The following is a 20,741-nucleotide window of genomic DNA, read 5'->3' on the forward strand; positions in this document are numbered from 1 at the left end:
ATCTGTCAAGATTTCATGTTTTGTTATTCATTTTGTCATACATACATTACATTACATTACATTACATTACATACATACATACATACATACATACATACATACATACATATTATATTTCATTTTCAAGAAAAAATATTTAGATGTGGTCCATGTCTGAATATGGTTGCGAAAATAAAGCTTGACTTACCATCAGTTGGTGTGTCTGGGAGAGGTTCCACAGTATCACCATCACAAATGGTGCCAGACACTGAGGTCTATCCAACAATGCGCTGGTCCATAGCAGACAGTGAAGAGTCACTCTGCCCTCCTCCTGTTGTACTTATATCCCTTTTGTGGATCATCATTATTATTATTTTTTGCATACGTTTTAAAATCAAACCATTTCTTTTTCATTTCAGCTGGGGTTACTGTGTGTTATGTTCAAGCTTCAAAGTGCTCCACTGTTGAAGGGTGTCAACATTTCTAAGTCATGGATTTTCTGTTCTAGTATTTCACATTTTTTATGGGTCTTCTCTTATGTGAAGAGTAAGACATGACGCAACCGCTCCTATATGCTTTAAGAGCTACCCAGACAACAGTTGGGCATACTTCATCGGCTACATTTATTTCCAAAAACCATGTCTGTGTTGAGATGAGGTAAACTCATCTCAAAGTAACATTGTGTTGAATCGCCATTTCTTTGCTATTGGCATAGGAGGTTTGAGTTTAAGGTGAAGGACAATGAGCTGTGGTCCGGAATTATTCTAGGAAGGTATGTACATTCAGAAAAAGTCAATTAAATAAAAGTTTGCAATTACAAAAGTCAATTCTTGAAAATGAGTTGTGAACGTGAGAGTAATATTGTCTTTCAGTTGGATGTTTCTATCTCCACAGTTCACACAGACCATCTCTTTGATGTTGTGGTTTAATACCTTAGACATGTTAGGAAGAGGATATAGTTTAGTTGATGACTTCTCTAGAGTTGCATCCTGCACACTTAAAATCCCCCCCGCATATAATATTCCCGTTACATTGAGGTAGTTTTAGTACAAGGTCATTCATTAACTTTGGGCAATAACAATTCAGTCAAGTTACTTTCTTGTGCCAGGTTTCCTTTCACCATTATAAAAACATCCATTTGCATCTGTAGTAACTTCTGTAGACTTAAATGGGACTTTATTATCAATGAGAATTGATACTCCTATGGACCTTGAGGAGTAGGTTGAGGAGAATGCCAGCCCATCCCAAGCTCACCCAAATCTGGAAGATGTTTCTAATGGGATTGACCTTAACATAATTTAAGATCTAGGATTAAAGCCCTTGAACCTCCGGGCCATCTTCTTATCTTGGTGTCCCTTGATATATACTTATTTATAACGAATGACTGCGAGGCATCCGCGGTTCAACCCCAGAGCTATAAATGTGGAGGCGAGCCTCAGAAAATGGACGGATAGGAGAGCCTACATCATTCAGCTGGAATGCTTTCAAAAATAGCTTCTGTATTAAAAACAAGAGCAGTTGTAATAGCAGCAGACCCATGTGTGTGTGTGTGTGTGGAAACATGTGAGGTGAGGGGGTTACAATAACACTCAAATGCGTGTGGTGTATGAGCGTGTGGGAAGTGCATGTTAAAACATCCTGGTTTAAATTAACAAGATGAAACGCTTTCATAAACACAAATGGCTCTGACAAATAAGACTAGAAAAGGCTGGATGCTTTTCCTGTATCTAAGAAGGCAAACACTTCCATGTTGATGTTTGGATTTCTGTCTGTAAACTCTTCCATGTATCATGACTCTACAGATTGTAAATGCCCAGTGTATCTTTAAAACACAGACTGCGTCCCAAATGGCACCATATTCCCTATAAAGCACACTACTTTTGACCAGGGCCTATGTGGTTTTGGGCAAAAGTAGTGCATTCTGTAGAGAATAGGGTGCCAGTTTGGACGCATGCACAGACTGAGTGCAGAGGACAGCTGTTGCTGTTTACTTCCATGTTGGCAGTGTCCAGCATCAGACAGCATGTTCTCAATGCTTTCGGTAAGAGGATAGTAAATGCTAGGCTGATGGCACAGAACACCACTATGGTCCTGGCTCAGGTAGGTGTCCCTGTTTGCTCTTAAAACTTGAACCCAGAACATCCATGCTCTCCAGTCTGTGCTTAGAAAGAGACTCTAAAAGGATGCAATGGGGGTTCTACAGTTGAAACTAAAGCCTATGGCTATACAGTACCCAGCCTGTAGCCAGAGGTGTGGTTATTGTATGGCTGGCTGTCATTATGCCAGCTGGTGCTGGGGGTCTGTCGGTCGGTCTGTCAGCAGCAGCCTGGGATCCTGCTAAGACTAATAACATACAGGAGGGGTCAACTGACTGCTAACGTCCTGAGTCACACCCAGGCTACTACAAAGTTAGGCTAGACGGCACTCTGAGCACAGTCCTGAGAGTCAGGCTACCCCACAGTTAGGCTAAAATGTATGGGTAAGTGTGTGTCTAATCAAGGGTCCAGGCTATCTCACCGTCCCCTGAATCAGGACATGGGCATTAATAGGGAGTTGGTCCCCCCTTTGCTGCTATAACAGCCTCCACTCTTCTGGGAAGGCTTTCCACTAGATGTTGGAACGTTGCTGCAGAGACTTGCTTCCATTCAGCCACAAGAGGATTAGTGAGGTCGGGCACTGATGTTGGGCAATAAGGCCTGGCTCGCAGTCGGTGTTCCAATTCATCCCAAAGGTGTTCGATGGGGTTGAGGTCAGGGCTCTGTGCAGGCAAATCAAGTTCTTCCACCCCAATCTCAACAAACCATTTCTGTATGGACCTCGATTTGTGCATGGGGGCATTGTCATGCTGAAACAGGAAAGGGCCTTCCCCAAACTGTTGCCACAAAGTTGGAAGCACAGAATCGTCTAGAATGTCATTGTATGGTGTAGCTTTAAGATCTCCCTTCATTGGAACTAAGTGACCTACCCCGAACCATGACAAACAGCCCCAGACCATTATTCCTTCTCCGCCAAACTTTACAGTTGGCACTATGCATTTGGTCAGGTAGCGTTCTCCTGGCATCCGTCAAACCCAGATCCATCCGTCGGTCTGCCAGATGGTGAAGCATGATTCATCACTCCAGAGAACGCGTTTCCACTGCCTCAGAGTCCAATGGCGGCAAGCTTTACGCCATTTAAGCCAATGCTTGGCATTGTACATGGTGAACTTAGGCTTGTGTGCGGCTGCTCGCCCATGGATGCCCATTTCATGAAGTTCCCGACGAACCGTTCCTGTGCTGACGTTGCTTCCAGAAGTAGTTTGGAACTTGATAGTAAGTGTTGCAACAGAAGACAGACGATTTTTAAGAGCTACGCGCTTCAGCCTTCGCTGGTCCCATTCTTTGAGCTTGTGTGTCCTACCACTTTGCAGCTGAGCCGTTGTTGCTCCTAGAAGTTTCCATTTCACAATAACAGCACTTACAGTTGACAGGGGCAGCTCTGGCAGGGCAGAAATTTTACAAACTGACTTGTTGGAAAGGTGGCATCCTATGACGTCACGGAGCACTTCAGTAAGGTCATTTACTGCAAATGTTTGTCTATGGAGATTGCATGGCTGTGTACTCGATTTTATACACTTGTCAGCAAAAGGTGTGGATGAAATAGCCAAATCCACTAAATTTGAAGGCGTGTCCACATACTTTTGTATATATCGTGTATATAACACTCAGGCAGAGCAGCAAACAGCCCAATCTCTCTTATCCAGCCAGCTAGGCTGACCTAGATGTGTGCACAATTAGTAGCATGTCCACAGGGGTTTAAAACTGCAATTAGTTGTGGGCATCTGACAGCGAAAAGGTCAGGAATGTTCCTGGAATCAAAAAGCAGACCGCTCGAGAAAGCGTTGATAAACTTAATCACAATGCCTGCTTCAGTTATTAAAGCCATAGTGAGGTCTCTTGCTCACTTTGGCCTCAGTGGGGGAAGGTTGGAAAGACTTACCGAAGAAATCTGCAAATGGATCTCGTCCCCCGAAGAATTCCCTGAAGACGTCCTCTGGATTACGGAATGTGAACCCGCCACCGAAGTGATCAGCGTTGTGATAATGCCCTCCTGGAAGAAAGAGACACAATCATCAACTAATTTCCAACAAGAGTTATTGAGAGATAGTAAAGCAACATATTCCTGGTCATACAAGTACACATGGCGATCTGAACATACTTCAATTATTCAAGGGCACTATGATAGTAGCATGACTCGTAGTAATGCCTCGTAGTAATGCCTTAGTTGAAAGTCAGACCCCCCCCCCCCCAAAAAAAGAGGTTGTATTGCCCTGTCAGATTTATGGTAAACCACTGAAGTTGACCCCATAGAGTTGTACATTGGTAGAAGAAAATACACTTCTCCTTGGCATGTTTGCTTTATGTGGTATTTCAGACATTGTGTCATATCACAAAATACTGTCCTTTTATATTAATTTATAACCTCCATATCTCCTAGATAAGCCTATCAAAACATCAAAGAGTAATGTTCAATGTTTACCTCCTCCCCCTCCGCTTCCTGTTAGGCCTTTTTTACCATATTGGTCATACAGGTTCCTCTTGTTTGCTAATGGAAAGGAAAAAATAAAAATAAGAAAAATGGGGATTAAATGCTGGGAAGAGCCATAGTAAGAAATCGGAGGGTGCACGGTGCTGACAAGCCATGGGAGTTAGTGGACAGAGTGTCGCTGCCCAAGTTCATGCCCATTTCCATAAGTCCTAAATTACCACCCCAGAACTTGATAGACAAAACGAGCCGAATGACAACAAGAGAGACTACTCAAAGGCTTGTACAAGAACCAAAAGAGGAAAGTCGATGTTGAAGTGTGTGTACTCCACAGCTCAAACAGCCCTGACATAACAATTACTGGCCTGGTTTTAGCTGCTGTTGCCAGGTGAACAGTATATAACAGGAACAACTATATCAAGACATTACAGTTGTCTGTTGTGCTCTTAGGCCTATAACGGTGTCCCAAACAGCACCCTAGTCCCTATGTAGTGCACTACTTTTGACCAGAGCCCTGATCAAAAGTAGTGGACTACATAGAAAATAGGGTGCCGTTTGGGACATACAACACCTCAAGTACATTTCATAATGTTTGGTCCTGAAACAGACAGAAAGGTCATTCTGGACAAACAAACAAGAGTGATGTATGTTCACTATCTGGCAGCAACACATGACTGATCATATGTTTGTGTGAAAAAAATAATGTGGTATTGGTGAAAACATCATGAAGACAGCTAGGGGCCATACTTGCAAACATTAGAAAAAGTTTAAGTTCAAGGTTAAGCATTAGCCAATTAAAATCGTAGATGTAGTGTCACATGATAGAACGCTGCATTGTAGCTCGTCCCATCAGAACCAGGCACACATTAGCCCTATGCTAACCTCACAAGGTGGCAGTGATTATATACTGTAACAAAAACCTCATTTATATTTAACTAGGCAAGTCAGTTAAGAACAAATTCTTATTTACAATGATGGCCTACCGGGGAACAGTGGGTTAACGGCCTTGTTCAGGGGGTAGAACGACAGATTTTTACTTTGTCAGCTCATGGAATCGATCCAGCAACCTTTCGGTTACTGGCCCAACGCTACCTGCCACCCAAGGCTACCTGCCACCCCTTTTCAATCTCTCATCTTCCTATCAAAGATCTTAAACTTTTTCGACACAAATTAATGGCATTTCTTAAAATAGGTCAACTCGGACACCAGAGGGATACATGTAATAAAATATGTATAGCAGAAAGACACCACTTATCACCACTACTGTGTGTACCTAGCTAGCATACATTTCTAGACACCAGATAATAAGTTGTAGTCACTCATTATTATATTAGCAGCAAGCATTTCTCCATAACATGTCTTGATATTTTTATTGGATTTTACAACCGGTTGTGGTATTGGTATCCGTGATTCCAGACATGTGCGATAGCGTTTGATTTGATTTTAGCATTTAAACAGTCTTATGTGGGGAGGGACTCTTACCGTCTGACAGGACCTCATAAGCTTCTGAAAGCTCTTTGAACTTTCTCTCTGCGTCCTCCTTGTTGTCAGGGTTCTTGTCTGGATGCCACTTGAGTGCTAGCTTTCTGTACCTACAGTATGGCACAAATACATGTACTCTACCTTATAGTGCTGAGCGACTAGTGCTTTTTAAGGTCGGTTCAATTTTGGTTCGATTATTAAAAAATAAATCACGGTTTTCGATTTCGATCATTTGAAATGCACTATGCATTATGTGGGTTGAATGCTGTAACAGAATAAAACAATTAATACATTTCCCAGGATGGTAATGACTGCCCATTACTACTTGTCACTTATTAACAATCAATTATTCACATTATTTTAAATTAAATATTTCAGTGGTGTATATTACATTTGTTTTATTTGATGACTATATTTTCATTCCAAGTCAGCTCATCTTTATAGAGCTGGTGCCTATGCTGTCTGACAAAATCCCTATTTTGTGGTTCTTCAAAGAAAATAAGGTATACTTTTATGACTGCTGAATACCAACTATCAAATCACTTAGATCAGGGATGGGCAACTGGTGCCGGCGCCCCCTCCTCCTTGTAGGCTCAACCCCCCCCCCCCAAAAAAAACACTCAGTCGGGTTCTCAACTTACTGTTGAGAGTTAGAATACATAAGGTGCAATTTAGAAATTTGGTTGTGCATCAGCAGTCACTCAATTAGCCCATGTACTCTAAAATGGTTTTAGATTGGTAAGTTGTCTAGCAGCTAGCTATCTAAACTTGTAGTAACATGGTCGAATTAAAGACCAGGTGGGGTCCATTGATCATCAGTTTTATTAAACTGCAAGCATCTGCCTCCAATGGCCAAATGTGTAGAATTTGAGGAAATTAGCTGTAAAACTGCACACTTCTCTCCGCCCCATGGCAAAATGAGTAGAATTGCTTGAAATTAGCTATACAATTCTAAATTCTTCTCTCCACCCCTTGGCAAAATGTGTACAATTGCAGCAAACGTGCCTTAAAAACGGGGGGGGGGTGTAATAGATGGGGCAACGCAGCTCATGATGAGTTCTGTTTTTTTTTGCGGCCCCACCCCCATCAAAGTTGCCCATCCCTGACTTAAATGTATTTTCAGGTAGAAATACAACAGCTGCTCTCTTTATCACCTCACGATCGCACACTCTTCTCTCTTCCTGTAGTAGCAGTCGTAAAATAAACACAGACCGGGCAAGTAGATGCGCAATGAATTATGGTCATTGTAGTTAATTACAACGTTTTATGCGCTAAGCTATGTAGAATATTGGACTGTTAGAAACTACAACTGCCTACTACAATGGAATTCAAATAATTGAACCGACGTCGGACAAAATGAAAAATAACCAACATTTCAGTTAATCGCTCAGCACTACATCATCTACACACAGAAAGACTCACATTAGTCATACACCTCAAAAAGCACAAGAGGTTTGACACCCACCATCTCAGATTACATTTTTTCCTGTTGATAGAAACAGATAAGATTAGCATTCCTGCAACATTACTTTGTAAAACAAATTGATCTCTGAGAAACTAAGCTAATTGATTGCACACAAATTGGTCATTTTAAATTTATAGGATTCATATAATATTCAATAAATATAGTACCCAACATCCAATGAGCTAGACATGAGAAATCCAAATAAATTGTCAAAACCATCCACAGACACGCCCACCCCGCAAGAATATAGTGTTAGTTCTCTATGTCTGACAAGTAGTATGGAGCTCCAGCTCGGAGTATTGATCTTCATCCCATGTAATGAATACCCAGTGAATATGGTGGTGGGGGTGGGGGGATCCTGTTCAGAGAAATTAGTCATTTAAGTTGTTAGGTTTATGTCCCATCCTACAATTACTAGGTTGACCATTCGATGGTGTTGTTCCAGATAATTTATTTCTGGTTTCCTCAGTCTATGGACAAGGTATGACAGCAATCCATACATTGGTTTTGTTGTCCACTGTTTCAAATGCTAAAACTTTTCAGCATTTCCGGCACAGATCCACAAGTTAAATGGTATCTATATTAGCATTTTCACGTATCATGTCCAAATCATCCTGAAGCATCTAAAAATGTATTGTGCAACTCAATGACATTACCTATAGATGATTTGGATATGAAGCGAGAAAATGCTAATACAGGTAACATTGACATGCATTGGATTTGTGCCACAAATGCAAAAAAAGTTAGCATTTGAATCAGTGGCCAGGTAAACAAAACCAAAGCATGGGTTGCTGTAATACCTTGTCCATAAACTGCTTACAGGGTTGTTCTTCAAAAGTGCCTTCCTCACCATCTTAAATAAGCATGCCCCTTTCAAAAAAATGTGGAACTAAGAACAGATATAGCCGTTGGTTCACTCCAGACTTGACTGCCCTTGACCAGCACAAAAACATCCTGTGGTGTACTGCACTAGCTTTGAATAGTGCCCGCGGTATGCAACTTTTCAGGGAAGTTAGGAACCAATATACACAGGCAGTTAATAAAGCAAAAGCTAGCTTTTTCAAACAGAAACTTGCATCCTGCAGCACTAACTCCAAAAGGTTTTGGGACACTGTAAAGTTCATGGAGAATAAGAGCACCTCCTCTCAGCTGCCCACTGCACTGAGGCTAGGAAACATGGTCACCACCGATAAATCCACGATAATCGAGAATTTCAATAAGCATTTCAGATAGCTGATGTCCTGAAAGCTGCAGAATCTGGATCCCAACAAATCAGCTGGGCTAGACAATCTGGACCCTTTCTTCCTAAAATTATACGCCGCCATTGTCGCAACCCCTATTACTAGTCTGTTCAACCTCTCTTTCGTATCGTCTGAGATTCCTAAAGATTGGAATGCGGCCGCGGTCATCACCCTCTTCAAAGGGGAGACACTCTAGACCCAAACTGTTACAGACCTATATCCATCCTGCCCTGCCTTTCTAAAGTCTTCAAAAGCCAAGTGAACAAACAGATCATCGACGATCTCGAATCCCACCGTACCTTCTCCGCTATGCAATCCGGTTTCCGAGCTGGTCATGGGTGCACCTCAGCCACGCTCAAGGTCCTAAACGATATCATAACCACCATCGATGAAAAACAGGACTATGCAGCCATCTTCATCGACCTGGCCAAGGCTTTCGACTCTGTCAATCACCTAATTCTTATCGGCAGAGTCATCAGCCTTGGTTTCTCTAATGACTGCCTTGCCTGGTTCCGCTAACTACTTCTCAGATAGAGTTCAGTGTGTCAAATCGGAGGGCCTGTTGTCAGGACCTTCATTTCTCGGGATGACTCTTTTCTCAGTATATATCAAGGATGTCGCTCTTGCTGCGGGTGATTCTTTGATCCACCTCTATGCAGACGACACCATTCTGTATACATCTGGCTCTTCTTTGGACACTGTTAACAAACCTCCAAACGAGCTTCAATGCCATACAACACTCCTTCCATGGCCTCCAATCGCTGCCCACACCTGCCCACCTGTCCAGCATCACTACTCTGGATGGTTCTGACATAGAATATGTGGACAACTACAAATACCTAGGTGTCTGGTTAGACTGTAAACTCTCCTTCCAGACTCACATTAAGCATCTCCAATCCAAAATGAAATCTAGAATCGGCTTCCTTTTTCGCAACAAAGCCTCCTTCACTCATGCTGCCAAACATACCCTCGTTAAACTGACTATCCTGCCGATCTTTGACTTCGGCGATGTCATTTACAAAATAGCCTCCAACACTCTACTCAGCAAACTGGATGCAGTGTATCACAGTGCCATCCGTTTTGTCACCAAAGCCCCATATACTACCCACCATTGTGACCTGTATGCTCTCGTTGGCTGGTCCACGCAACATATTCGTCACCAAACCCACTGGCTCCAGGTCATCTATACGTTTTTGCTAGGTAAAGCTTTGCCTTATCTCAGCTCACTGGTCACCATAGCAACACCCGCCCGTAGCACACGCTCCAGCAGGTATATTTCACTGGTCATCCCCAAAGCCAACACCTGCTTTGGCCGCCTTTCCTTCCAGTTCTCTGCTGCCAATGACTGGAACGAATTGCAAAAATCACTGAAGTTGGAGACTTATCACTAACCTCAAGCATCTGCTGTCAGAGCAGCTTACTGATCGCTGCAGCTGTACACAGCCCAACTGTAAATAGCCCATCCAACCAACTACCTACCTCATCCCCATATTTCTTTTTTTCTGCTCTTTTGCACACCAGTATTTATACTTGCACATCCTCATCTGCACATCTATCACTCCAGTATTAATTGCTATATTGTAATTACTTCACCACTATGGCCTATTTATTGCCTTACATCCTTACTTCATTTGCACACACTGTACACAGATTTTCTATTATGTTATTGACTGTACGTTTGTTTATCCCATGTGTAACTGTGATGTTGTTTGTGTCGCACTGCTTTGCTTTATCTTGTCCAGGTCGCAGTTGTAAATGAGAACTTGTTCTCAACTGGCCTACCTGGTTAAATAAAGATGAAATAAAAGAAAAAAGAAAACAGGGTAATGAAACCAATATGTCAATTAACAACAGTATAATTTGTAATCTAATGAGAAGGTAATCTCACCATTTATTACATAATGACACAAATACTAACTACACCATAACTATTAATACGTTGGGAGAGGCATTATTTTATCATTTGCTAATAAAATAAATTGGGGGTTGATGACTGAGGGCTGACCAGGAACAATAGTGTAAGTATTATTTTTTAACAGATTCAGCATACAGTTTGAGCAATTAACAGTGGATTTCAAAAAGGATTCAGTAATCCGATTTCACCATTCAAATTACACAACCTACTGTTGTGACACTTATTAATTGGAGAAAAAAAAACCTGTCCACTTATCAGGCTGTATGTCCTAACTAAATGCTTCATCAAGAAGGAAAAAAACTACATCAACCACAACAAGAGACATGCAGAGCAGCAGGGCTTTTTTAGGCTGCCAGCCCTACTCCCCTCCCCCCCAAGCAAGGGATAACAATAGGGAGGCAGTGTAAACTCCATGGCTCTGCAGTCCAGGACAGCACAGTACAGAGGTTTGTGCTAAATCAGCAATTCTCTCTGACTAAACCCTTCCTGCAGGAGACAGCGTCTCTGTCCCATTTATAGTATACAACTTTTGATCAGAGCCCAATAGACACACAGATGCCACAGAGGATGGGCCAGACTCAGAGGTCATCTATAGGGCTGGATTCATGGGTTGCATGTTTCATCACAATATTGTTTTTCACATTCGTTTTGAACTTATGCCTGACTGAGCGTTCTACTGAATGCATTGTCAATGAGCGCAGACTAAGATTTCAAAAGTGCATTAGAGTGGATTGGAAATACTATGACATTCAAAAGGATAATTAGTAGGAAATCCTTTTGTCATTTCGATGTTGCCAGATTGACTTTAGATGCAGTGTAACGTTAGCTATCTAGCTATAATTGAAGGGAGGACACCGGATTTTAGCTAGCTAACATTAGCATTGCTATTTTTGAAGATATTGCCATCTCTCTAAAGTAAATTTCACAACATGATAAGGCTGGCAACGTTGTTTTCTACTAGATTTTTGACTGCTTTGTAACATCATCGCATGTCCAGGCACTATAGTGTAATTTAGACAGAACAGTAGTTAGCCTCTGTCCAGATTGACTGGGCTGATCACCACTTTAGGGCACCACTATGGCGCCCCCGGCAGAGGGCAGCTTGAGAACGTTCCTAACAACGGCATGACGTGACAGACTGACGCAGGTGAAACCTACGTATACAGACTACCCCTTACAAAAAAAAGATAGCAGTTTTGAAACTGCAGTAAAAGTGCAGTAACTGCAGTCAACTGTGGTATGTTGGACACAGTAGTTGCAGAATAACTGCAGTTATACTGCACTCTGACTGAAATCTTTTTTCGTAAGGGAAAGAGGATTTAGTGTCTTATGACACTATTAGAATCTGTAGTCAATACATTCTGCTGGGAATCAGAACATTAAAAACTGGTCCTCCATACAGAACTGGGGCCATAAGTATCAAGCTTCTCAGAGGAAAAGTGCTAATCTAGGATCAGGTCTTCCCTGTCATTTTAATATTATTCATTATATTCTAAAATACACCATAAGAGGACTGGTAGGGTGCTTCAGGCCTTAGGTAGACCACAACTTGGCCGTAAGGCATAGCTCTCACCTGAGCAAATCCAGTGCATTCGGAAAGTATTCAGACCCTTTGACCTTTTCCACATTTTGTGAAGTTACAGCTTTATTCTAAAATTGATGAAATAATAAAAAAAATCCTCATCAATCTACACACAATACTCTATAATAAATACCTTATTTACATAAGTATTCAGACCCTTTGCTATGAGACTTGAAATTGAGCTCAGGTACATCCCATTTCTATTGATCATCCATGCGATGTTTCTACAACTTGATTGGAGTCTACCTGTGGTAAATTTAAATGTTTGAACATGATTTGGAAAAAAAGGCACACACCTGTCTATACAAGGTCCCAAAGTTGACAGTGCATGTCAGAGCAAAAACCAAGCCATGAGGTCGAAGGAATTGTCTGTAGAGCCCTGAGGCAGGATTGTGTCGAGGCACAGATCTGGGGAAGGGTGCCAAAACATTTCTGTAGCATTGAAGGTCCCTAAGAACACAGTGGTCTCCATCATTCTTAAATGGAAGAAGTCTTGATGGTTCCAGACTCTTCCTAGAGCTGGCCGCCAGGCCAAACTGAGCAATCAGGGGAGAAGGGCCTTGGTCAGGGAGGTGATCAAGAACCCGATGGTCACTCTGACAGAGCTCCAGAGTTCCTCTGTGGAGATGGGAGAAGCTTCCAGAAGGACAACCATCTCTGCAGCACTCCACCAATCAGACCTTTATGGTAGCGGCCAGACGGAAACCACTCCTCAGTAAAAAGGCACATGACACCCCGATTGGAGTTTGCCAAAATGCACCTAAAGACTCTCAGAAACAAGATTCTCTGGTCTGATGAAAGCAAGATTGAACTCTTCGGCCTGAACGCCAAGTGTCCCGTCTGGAAGAAACCTGGCACCATCGCTACGGTGAAGCATGGTGGTGGCAGCATCATGCTGTGGGGATGTCAGCAGTAGTGACTAGTCAGGATCAGAGATCCTTGATGAAAACCTTCTCCAGAGCGCTCATGACCTCAGACTTGAGCAAAGGTTCACCTTCCAACAGGACAACAACCCTAAGCACACAGCCAAGACAATGCGATATGGGACAAGTCTCAATGTCCTTGAGTGGCCCAGCCAGAGCCCGGAGTTGAACCCCATCGAACATCTCTGGAGAGACCTGAAAATAGCAATGCAGCAACACGCCTCATCCAACCTGACATGGGGTTGAGAGGTTCTGCAAAGAATAATGTGAGAAACTCCCCAAATTCAGGTGTGCCAAGTTTGTAGCATCATACGCAAGAAGACTCGAGGCTGTAATCGCTGCCAAAGGTGCTTCAACAAAGTACTGAGTAAAGGGTCTGAATACTTATGTAAATGTGATAGTTGTTTTATACATTTGCAACAATTAAAAAAAAAAAAAAGTTTTTGCTTTATCATCATGGGGTATTGTGTGTAGGTAGATTGATGAGGGAAAACAATTGTTTAATCCATTTTAGAATAAGGCTGTTACGTAACATAATGTGGAAAAAGTCAAGGGGTCTGAATACTTTCAAATGCACCATCTACAAATCCTTCAGTGCTTTTCCTGTACAGGTAAGATTTCTCAGAAGAGCTACTGTTTGCAAGCTACTTCAGTTCATTATGTGACTATCACAGAGGTGTCATCTGTGGTTTTCATTAATCTTATCCAATGGTGGTGGATACGATCAATAATACTTTTGTTCATAAAAAGGTCATATGCAGCTGTTTTAAGTACCTTACTGTGATTGTTTTCAATGAAAATGGTAAAAAAAATAAGTTTGTGAGTGGTCTGAGTGGGGAGGGGAAAACTGAAAACTAGCTGTTATTGGTTTGGAACTCTCATATTGGTCTACTGATTTCACCAGGCAGGCCAAAACGCCCTCCCACCAAAATAGGTTGGAATTTCAGGCGGTCTTTTCAAACAGCTCTGACACTAAAAGGGCATTCTAACAATTTCACAGTATTATTCCAACCTCAGTGTGTAAATACATATAAAACACAGAAGGGGAAAAAATCCAGTTTTTGACGGCACTGGAATTAGAAGTGGGCAGCCCAGTGGTAAGAGTATCAACTGAATCAGAGAGATGTTTTTAAACAATTGACCTAACCTTATGACCTTTGTCTAGGGTGGTATCTATCTACTCAAAAGGTCAAATGCTGGACAGTCAGCACTAAGAATGAAAGTAAAAACACAATTAGTACGACTTCTGATTGTGTTTAAGTTACCACTACTCAGTTCATTTAGTGACTAAGATGGTTGTTTGACCTTGTAGTCAACACTAAAACTGGGAAAAAAACAGTATAGGGGAAAAAAAGAGTTCTTCACAATTGAGTTAGTTTTAAGTTCAGCCAAACCCTAAAAACCGAGCATACCTTAGATTCCACAAGCCTAGCAGCACTAATGGGCAGATCATACTCTCACAATCATGATGCTGTTTTAAAAGAGTGTGTGTGTGTGTGTGTGTGAGTCATTCACAACATATTACTGGCAAAACAACAATACACACAACACTCATCAGTTCTCAAATGACAATAGGGAACATTGATCAGAGGACCTGAGTAGGGCTGTGTGTGTGTGTGTGTGTGTGTGTGTGTGTGTGTGTGTGTGTGTGTGAGTGAAACAGCAAGGTTACAAGAAGAGTGAGCAGAGTGGAAACTTTCGAAAGCCTTGCAGTTAGCACTGTGTTGGTTTCTATTCAGTTTCTATAATTAGTCTACTACATCCTTCGGAGTGTCACACGTTACTAACGTCAACATGCGTGTACAAATAGAGGCCATGCCGGACTGGGGTACTCACGCTTTTTTAATGTCCTCCGCCGACGAGTTTCTCTGGACCCCTAAGATCTGATAGTATTCTGTCATGGTTGTTTCTCTCTGTGGCTCCTTCTAGTCAGCAGTCTTTAGCCGTCGCTCTGCAGAGGGAGCAAAGCAAGGTCTAAAAACAATGTGGAGGAACTCAAGGAGGAGGAAAGCACAGCAAAGTGGGCCCATGAAAGATGCAGCCATGTGTGACAGCTAAGAAACCTCCCTTCTGGCCCAAAAGGGCTAGAAGACGGGGGAGGGACAGGGCATCTCACAGGGTGGCAAAGCTAAACAAAGTAATCAACTGCCCTGAAAATAGAGCCCCCTTAAGGGAGAGAAAGCGATGAGCGGCGGACGGGACTTAAGCTAACATTAGCTCTAATATTACATAAAGATGAGGTAGAGTGGATAACCTGCGGCTAGAAGTCAGATTGAAAGTTAATGATTGTTTAGGGAAGGACAAATTAAGAACTGAAGCCACAGCCAAGTAACCCCTTTTCATAAGCATGACTTTATATCATAAGCAGCCAGGAGCACCTGGCAAAACATGTCCAGAATCAAATATACTTCCATCCGATACAAGTCTTCCATTTCATCTCTGGTTAATGTGGCAGGTGAGAGGCAACTTTGAAAAGAGAATAAACTCCAGGGGAAGATAACATCTTACTCTATCAATTTTCAGTGTCAACATCACTCCACCACCACACCATCAACCCCCACTCTCACCCCAGCAACACTATGCAAACTTTATTAATGTATATATAAATTAACAGCCCAATTACCACTCAATTAACATAAACTCAGCAAAAAAAAGAAACATCCCTTTTTCAGGACCCTGTCTTTCAAAGATCATTTGTAAAAATCCAAATCACTTCACAGATCTTCATTGTAAAGGGTTTAAACACTGTTTCCCATGCTTGTTCAATGAACCATAAACAATTAATGAACATGCATCTGTGGAATGGTCGTTAAGACACTAACAGCTTACAGACGGTAGGCAATTAAGGTCACCGCTATGAAAACTTAGGACACTAAAGAGACCTTTCTACTGACTCTGAAAAACACCAAAAGAAAGATGCCCAGGTTCCCTGCTCATCTGCGTGAACGTGCCTTAGGTATGCTGCAAGGAGGCATGAGGACTACAGATTTGGCCACGGCAACATACTGCAATGTCCGTACTGTGAGACGCCTAAAACAGCGCTACAGGGAGACAGGACAGACAGCTGATCATCCTCGCAGTGGCAGACCACGTGTAACAACACCTGCACAGGATCGGTACATCCGAACATCACACCTGCGGGACAGGTACAGGATGGCAACAACAACTGCCCGAGTTACACCAGGAACGCACAATCCCTCCATCAGTGCTCAGACTGTCCACAATAGGCCGAGAGAGGCTGGAATGAGGGCTTGTAGGCCTGTTCTAAGGCAGGTTCTCACCAGACATCACCGGCAACAATGTCGCCTATGGGCACAAACCCACTGTCGCTGGACCAGACAGGGCTGGCAAAAGGTGCTCTTCACTGACGAGTCGCGGTTTTGTCTCACCAGGGGTGATGGTTTGGATTTGAGTTTATCGTTGAAGGAATGAGCGTTACACCGAGGCCTGTACTCTGGAGTGGGATCAATTTTGGAGGTGGAGGGTCCGTCATGGTCTGGGGTGGTGTATCACAGCATCATCGGACTGAGCTTGTGGTCATTGCAGGCAATCTCAACGCTGTGCATTACAGGGAAGACATCCTCCTCCCTCATGTGGTACCCTTCCTGCAGGCTCATCCTGACATGACCCTCCAGCATGACAATGCCACCAGCCATACTGCTCATTCTGTGCGTGATTTCCTGCAAGACAGGAATGTCAGTGTTCTGCCATGGCCAGCGAAGAGCCCGGATCTCAATCCCATTGAGCACGTCTGAGACCTGTTGGATCGGAGGGTGAGGGCTAGGGCCATTCCCCCAAGAAATGTCCGGGAACTTGCAGGTGCCTTGGTGGAAGAGTGGGGTAACATCTCATAGCAACAACTGGAAAATCTGGTGCAGTCCATGAGGAGGAGATGCACTGCAGTATTTAATGCAGCTGGTGGCCACACCAGATACTGACTGTTACTTTTGATTTTGACCCTCTCCCTTTGTTCAGGGACACATTATTCCATTTCTGTTAGTAACATGTCTGTGAACTTGATCAGTTTTTGTCTCAGTTGTTGAATCTTGTTATGTTCATACAAATATTTACACGTTAAGTTTGCTGAAAATAAACGAAGTTGACAGTGAGACGTTTCTTATTTTGCTGAGTTTATCTATTACATCTACTATGAAAATTAATGAAATCCTTTTTAAAACAGGTTGATTCAAAAAGAAAACTGTGTGTGTGAATAATATAAAATTTTAATTCATCACTTATTTTTGTTTATTTGTTCCACTTAATTTAAAATCACTTCTACTCCACGTCTGATACTATAATGTCATTGGAATGCAGACACACACACACACACACACACACACACACACACACACACACACACACACACACACACACACGTATATAAGTGATGAATTAAAATGCAGGCCATATGGAGGTTTTGCCTGGCCTGGACCTGGCAGCTCACACCACAGAGGAGATGGTATTCTCAGTATCTTCTGCGAATTTCACCAACCTGGCAACCTCACAAAGGAGTAGTAGATGGAATCTCACTCGCATAACAGCACAGATAAGAGATCTTGTAGCGTGTATAGACTAGAGCATACATAATGTATACCTAGCACGTACAGTACTAATCAAAAGTTGGGACACACCAACTCATTCAAGGGTTTTTCTTTATTATTACTGTTTTCTACATTGTATAATAATAGTGAAGACATCAAAACTATGACATATGGAATCACGTAGTAACCAAAAAAGTGTTAAACAAATCTAAATATAATTTAGATTCTTCAAAGTAGCTACCCTTTGCCTTGATGACAGCTTTGCACACTCTTGGCATTCTCTCAACCAGCTTCACCTGGAATGCTTTTCCAACAATCTTGAAAGAGTTCCCACATATGCAGAGCACTTGTTGGCTGCTTTTTCTTCACTCTGCGGTCCAACTCATCCCAAACCATCTAAATTCGGTTGAAGTTGGGTGATTATGGAGGCCAGATCATCTGATGCAGTACTCCATCACTCTCCTTCTTGGTCAAATAGCCCTTACATAGCCTGGAGGTGTGTTGGGCCACAGTCCTGTTGAAAAACAAACGATAGTCCCACTAAGCGCAAACCAGTTGGGATGGCATATCGCTTCAGAATACTGTGGAAGCCATGCTGGTTAAGTTTGCCTTGAATTCTAAAAAAATCACTGACAGTGTCACCAGCAAAGCACCACCACACCATCACACCTCCTTCTCCATGCTTCATGGTGGAAACCACACATGCAGAGATCATCCGTTCACATGCTCTGTGTCTCACAAAGACACCGCGGTTGGAACCAAAAATCTCAAATTTGGACTCATCAGACCAAAGAACAGATTTCCACCGGTCTAATGTCCATTGCTCATGTTTCTTGGCCCAAGCAAGTCTCTTCTTATTGGTGTCCTTTAGTACTGATTTATTTGCAGCAATTCAACCATGAAGGCCTGATTCCCTCCTCTGAACAGTTGATGTTGAGATGTGTCTGTTACTTGAACTCTGTGAAGCATTTATTTGGGCTGAATTTCTGAGGTGCAGTTATCTATAATGAACAGATCCTCTGCAGCAGAGGTAACTCTGGGTCTTCCTATCCTGTGGTGGTCCTCATGAGAGCCAGTTTCATCATAGCTCTTGGTGGTTTTTGCGACTGCACTTGAAGAAACTTTTAAAGTTCTTGACATTTTCCGGATTGACTGTCCGTCATGTCTTAAAGTAACGTCAGACTGTCTTTTCTCTTTGCTTATTTGAGCTGTTCTTACTATAATATGGACTTGGTATTTTACCAAATAGGGCCATCTTCTGTATACCACCCCAACAACTGATTGGATTCCACAAATTAACTTTTAACAAGGCACACTTGTTAATTGAAATGCATTCCAGGTGACTACCTCATGAAGCTGGTTGAGAGAATGCCAAGAGTGTGCAAAGCTGTCATGAAGGCAAAGGGTGGCTACTTAACACTTGTTTTGATTACTACATGTGTTATTTCATAGTTTTGATGTCTTCAATGAGTAGGTGTCCAAACTTGTCACTGGTACTGTATAGACTAGAGCATACAAAATGTATACCTAGTGTTAGAGCAGGGTAATATATCGCCTTTTAAGGTATACCGGTATGAATCCACATATGGTATGGATCCTATAATGATAAATTGCTACAGTGCTATATAAAGGAATAATTCTACAAATTGGACAACTTCAATGTCAGTCTAGTCCTAGTTTGGTTAGGTATAAAACAAATCAAAATGGAAAACGCCCATTAAAACCACTTAAAATGATGGGCTGTGTTTATCATGCGTCTCAGAGTAGGAGTGCTGATCTAGGATCATTTTTGCCTTTTAGATCACAATGAATAAGATTACATACACAGAGGGAACCTGATCCTAGGTCAGCACTCCAACTCTAAAATGCTTGATACATACCTGATCTAACAGTAGAGAGTGCTGAAGGAGATCCGTCACACAACACAGGAAGAAATCTCCCTGATTTCATTAATGTGGCCTCACATTGTTCAACGCCTAATCATTAAGACTAAGTAGGAGTCATTATGTGAACAGGGCTGGTATTCCCTGTGTATTTTGAAATCACATACTATGTTTAAAAGAGTATTGATTAATTACAGAGGGAGTGTTGTGAGAGAAAGAGAGAGTGAAAGACAGAGAGAAAGAAAGAGGGTGAGAAGCAGAGAACAGGACATACAGAGATAGAGAGATTAGGAGAGAGAGCGAGAGAGAGCGAGAGCGAGAGAGAGAGAGAATACAATACCACAGTAAAATGGCCAGTCATCAAAATGGCACACGCCCTATTGAGCAAGATCACCGCAAAATGTCAATAGCTCAAGGTGCTTACCTACTGGTAGCCATGAGGCTGTTCAGCAGAAACAATGTACTAACATACAGAGGTATCTTAAATAATGGTGTTAGGGTTTCTATGCATCCCAATGGAGTCCCTTAGACAGCAGATCCCAAGGCAGTTAACCACTGTTGCCCGGGCACCGAAGACGTGGACGTCGATTAAGGCAGCCCCCCCGCACCTCTACGATTCAGGGGTTTGGGTTAAATGAGGAAGAGTTGTACAACTGACTAGGTATCCCTCTTTTCCCTTTCCCAATGGTAGATGGACACTGAGCAGTGAGAACAGACCTGAGGCACAGCGCTATGCTCTAGTGTGCCTCCCAAAATGACACCCTACACCCTAGAGAGAGAACAAGAGTGAGACACAGATGTTTCCAGATTAATCTACGCTGGGAGAAGCTCTATGCTGTACGATGGCCAGCAAATGACCATAAAACAAACTTGACATGTCTCCACTAACTGCTCCCGAGTGGCGCAGCGGTCTGAAGCACTGCATCTCAGTGCTAAAGGCGTCACTACAGACCCTGGTTCGATCCTGGGCTGTATCACAACCGGCCGTGATTGGAGTCCCATGGGGAGGCGCACAATTGGCCCAGCGTCGTCCGGGTTCGGGTTTGGTCGGGGTAGGCCGTCATTGTAATTAAGAATTTGCCTAGTTATATATATTATTTTTTATATGACTACAAAACACCATAGCTGTGTTCAAATACGCATACTGACATACTACATACTATTAGTTCATTTTAGTATACTGTAAACAGACAGTATCGTTTCACT

General features: G+C 42.5%; 1 protein-coding gene across 5 annotated transcripts in view; it reads right to left on the reverse strand.

The window, feature by feature from the left end:
• LOC115154216 (dnaJ homolog subfamily B member 6) overlaps positions 1–20,741 on the reverse strand; it is a 62,469-nt gene that overhangs the window by 26,924 nt on the left and 14,804 nt on the right. For all 5 annotated transcript variants that reach the window (XM_029700235.1, XM_029700220.1, XM_029700226.1 and 2 more), the window contains exons 2-5: positions 14,948–15,062; positions 5,986–6,095; positions 4,498–4,563; positions 3,958–4,068 (exon numbers count right to left, since the gene is read on the reverse strand). In XM_029700235.1, coding sequence (XP_029556095.1) covers positions 3,958–4,068; positions 4,498–4,563; positions 5,986–6,095; positions 14,948–15,012 — 352 coding nt within the window. In that variant the 5' untranslated portion in view covers positions 15,013–15,062. The remainder of the gene's footprint in view (positions 1–3,957; positions 4,069–4,497; positions 4,564–5,985; positions 6,096–14,947; positions 15,063–20,741) is intronic.

The sequence above is a fragment of the Salmo trutta genome, chromosome 2 (genome assembly GCF_901001165.1).
Source record: "Salmo trutta chromosome 2, fSalTru1.1, whole genome shotgun sequence".
Taxonomy (NCBI): Eukaryota; Metazoa; Chordata; class Actinopteri; order Salmoniformes; family Salmonidae; genus Salmo; species Salmo trutta.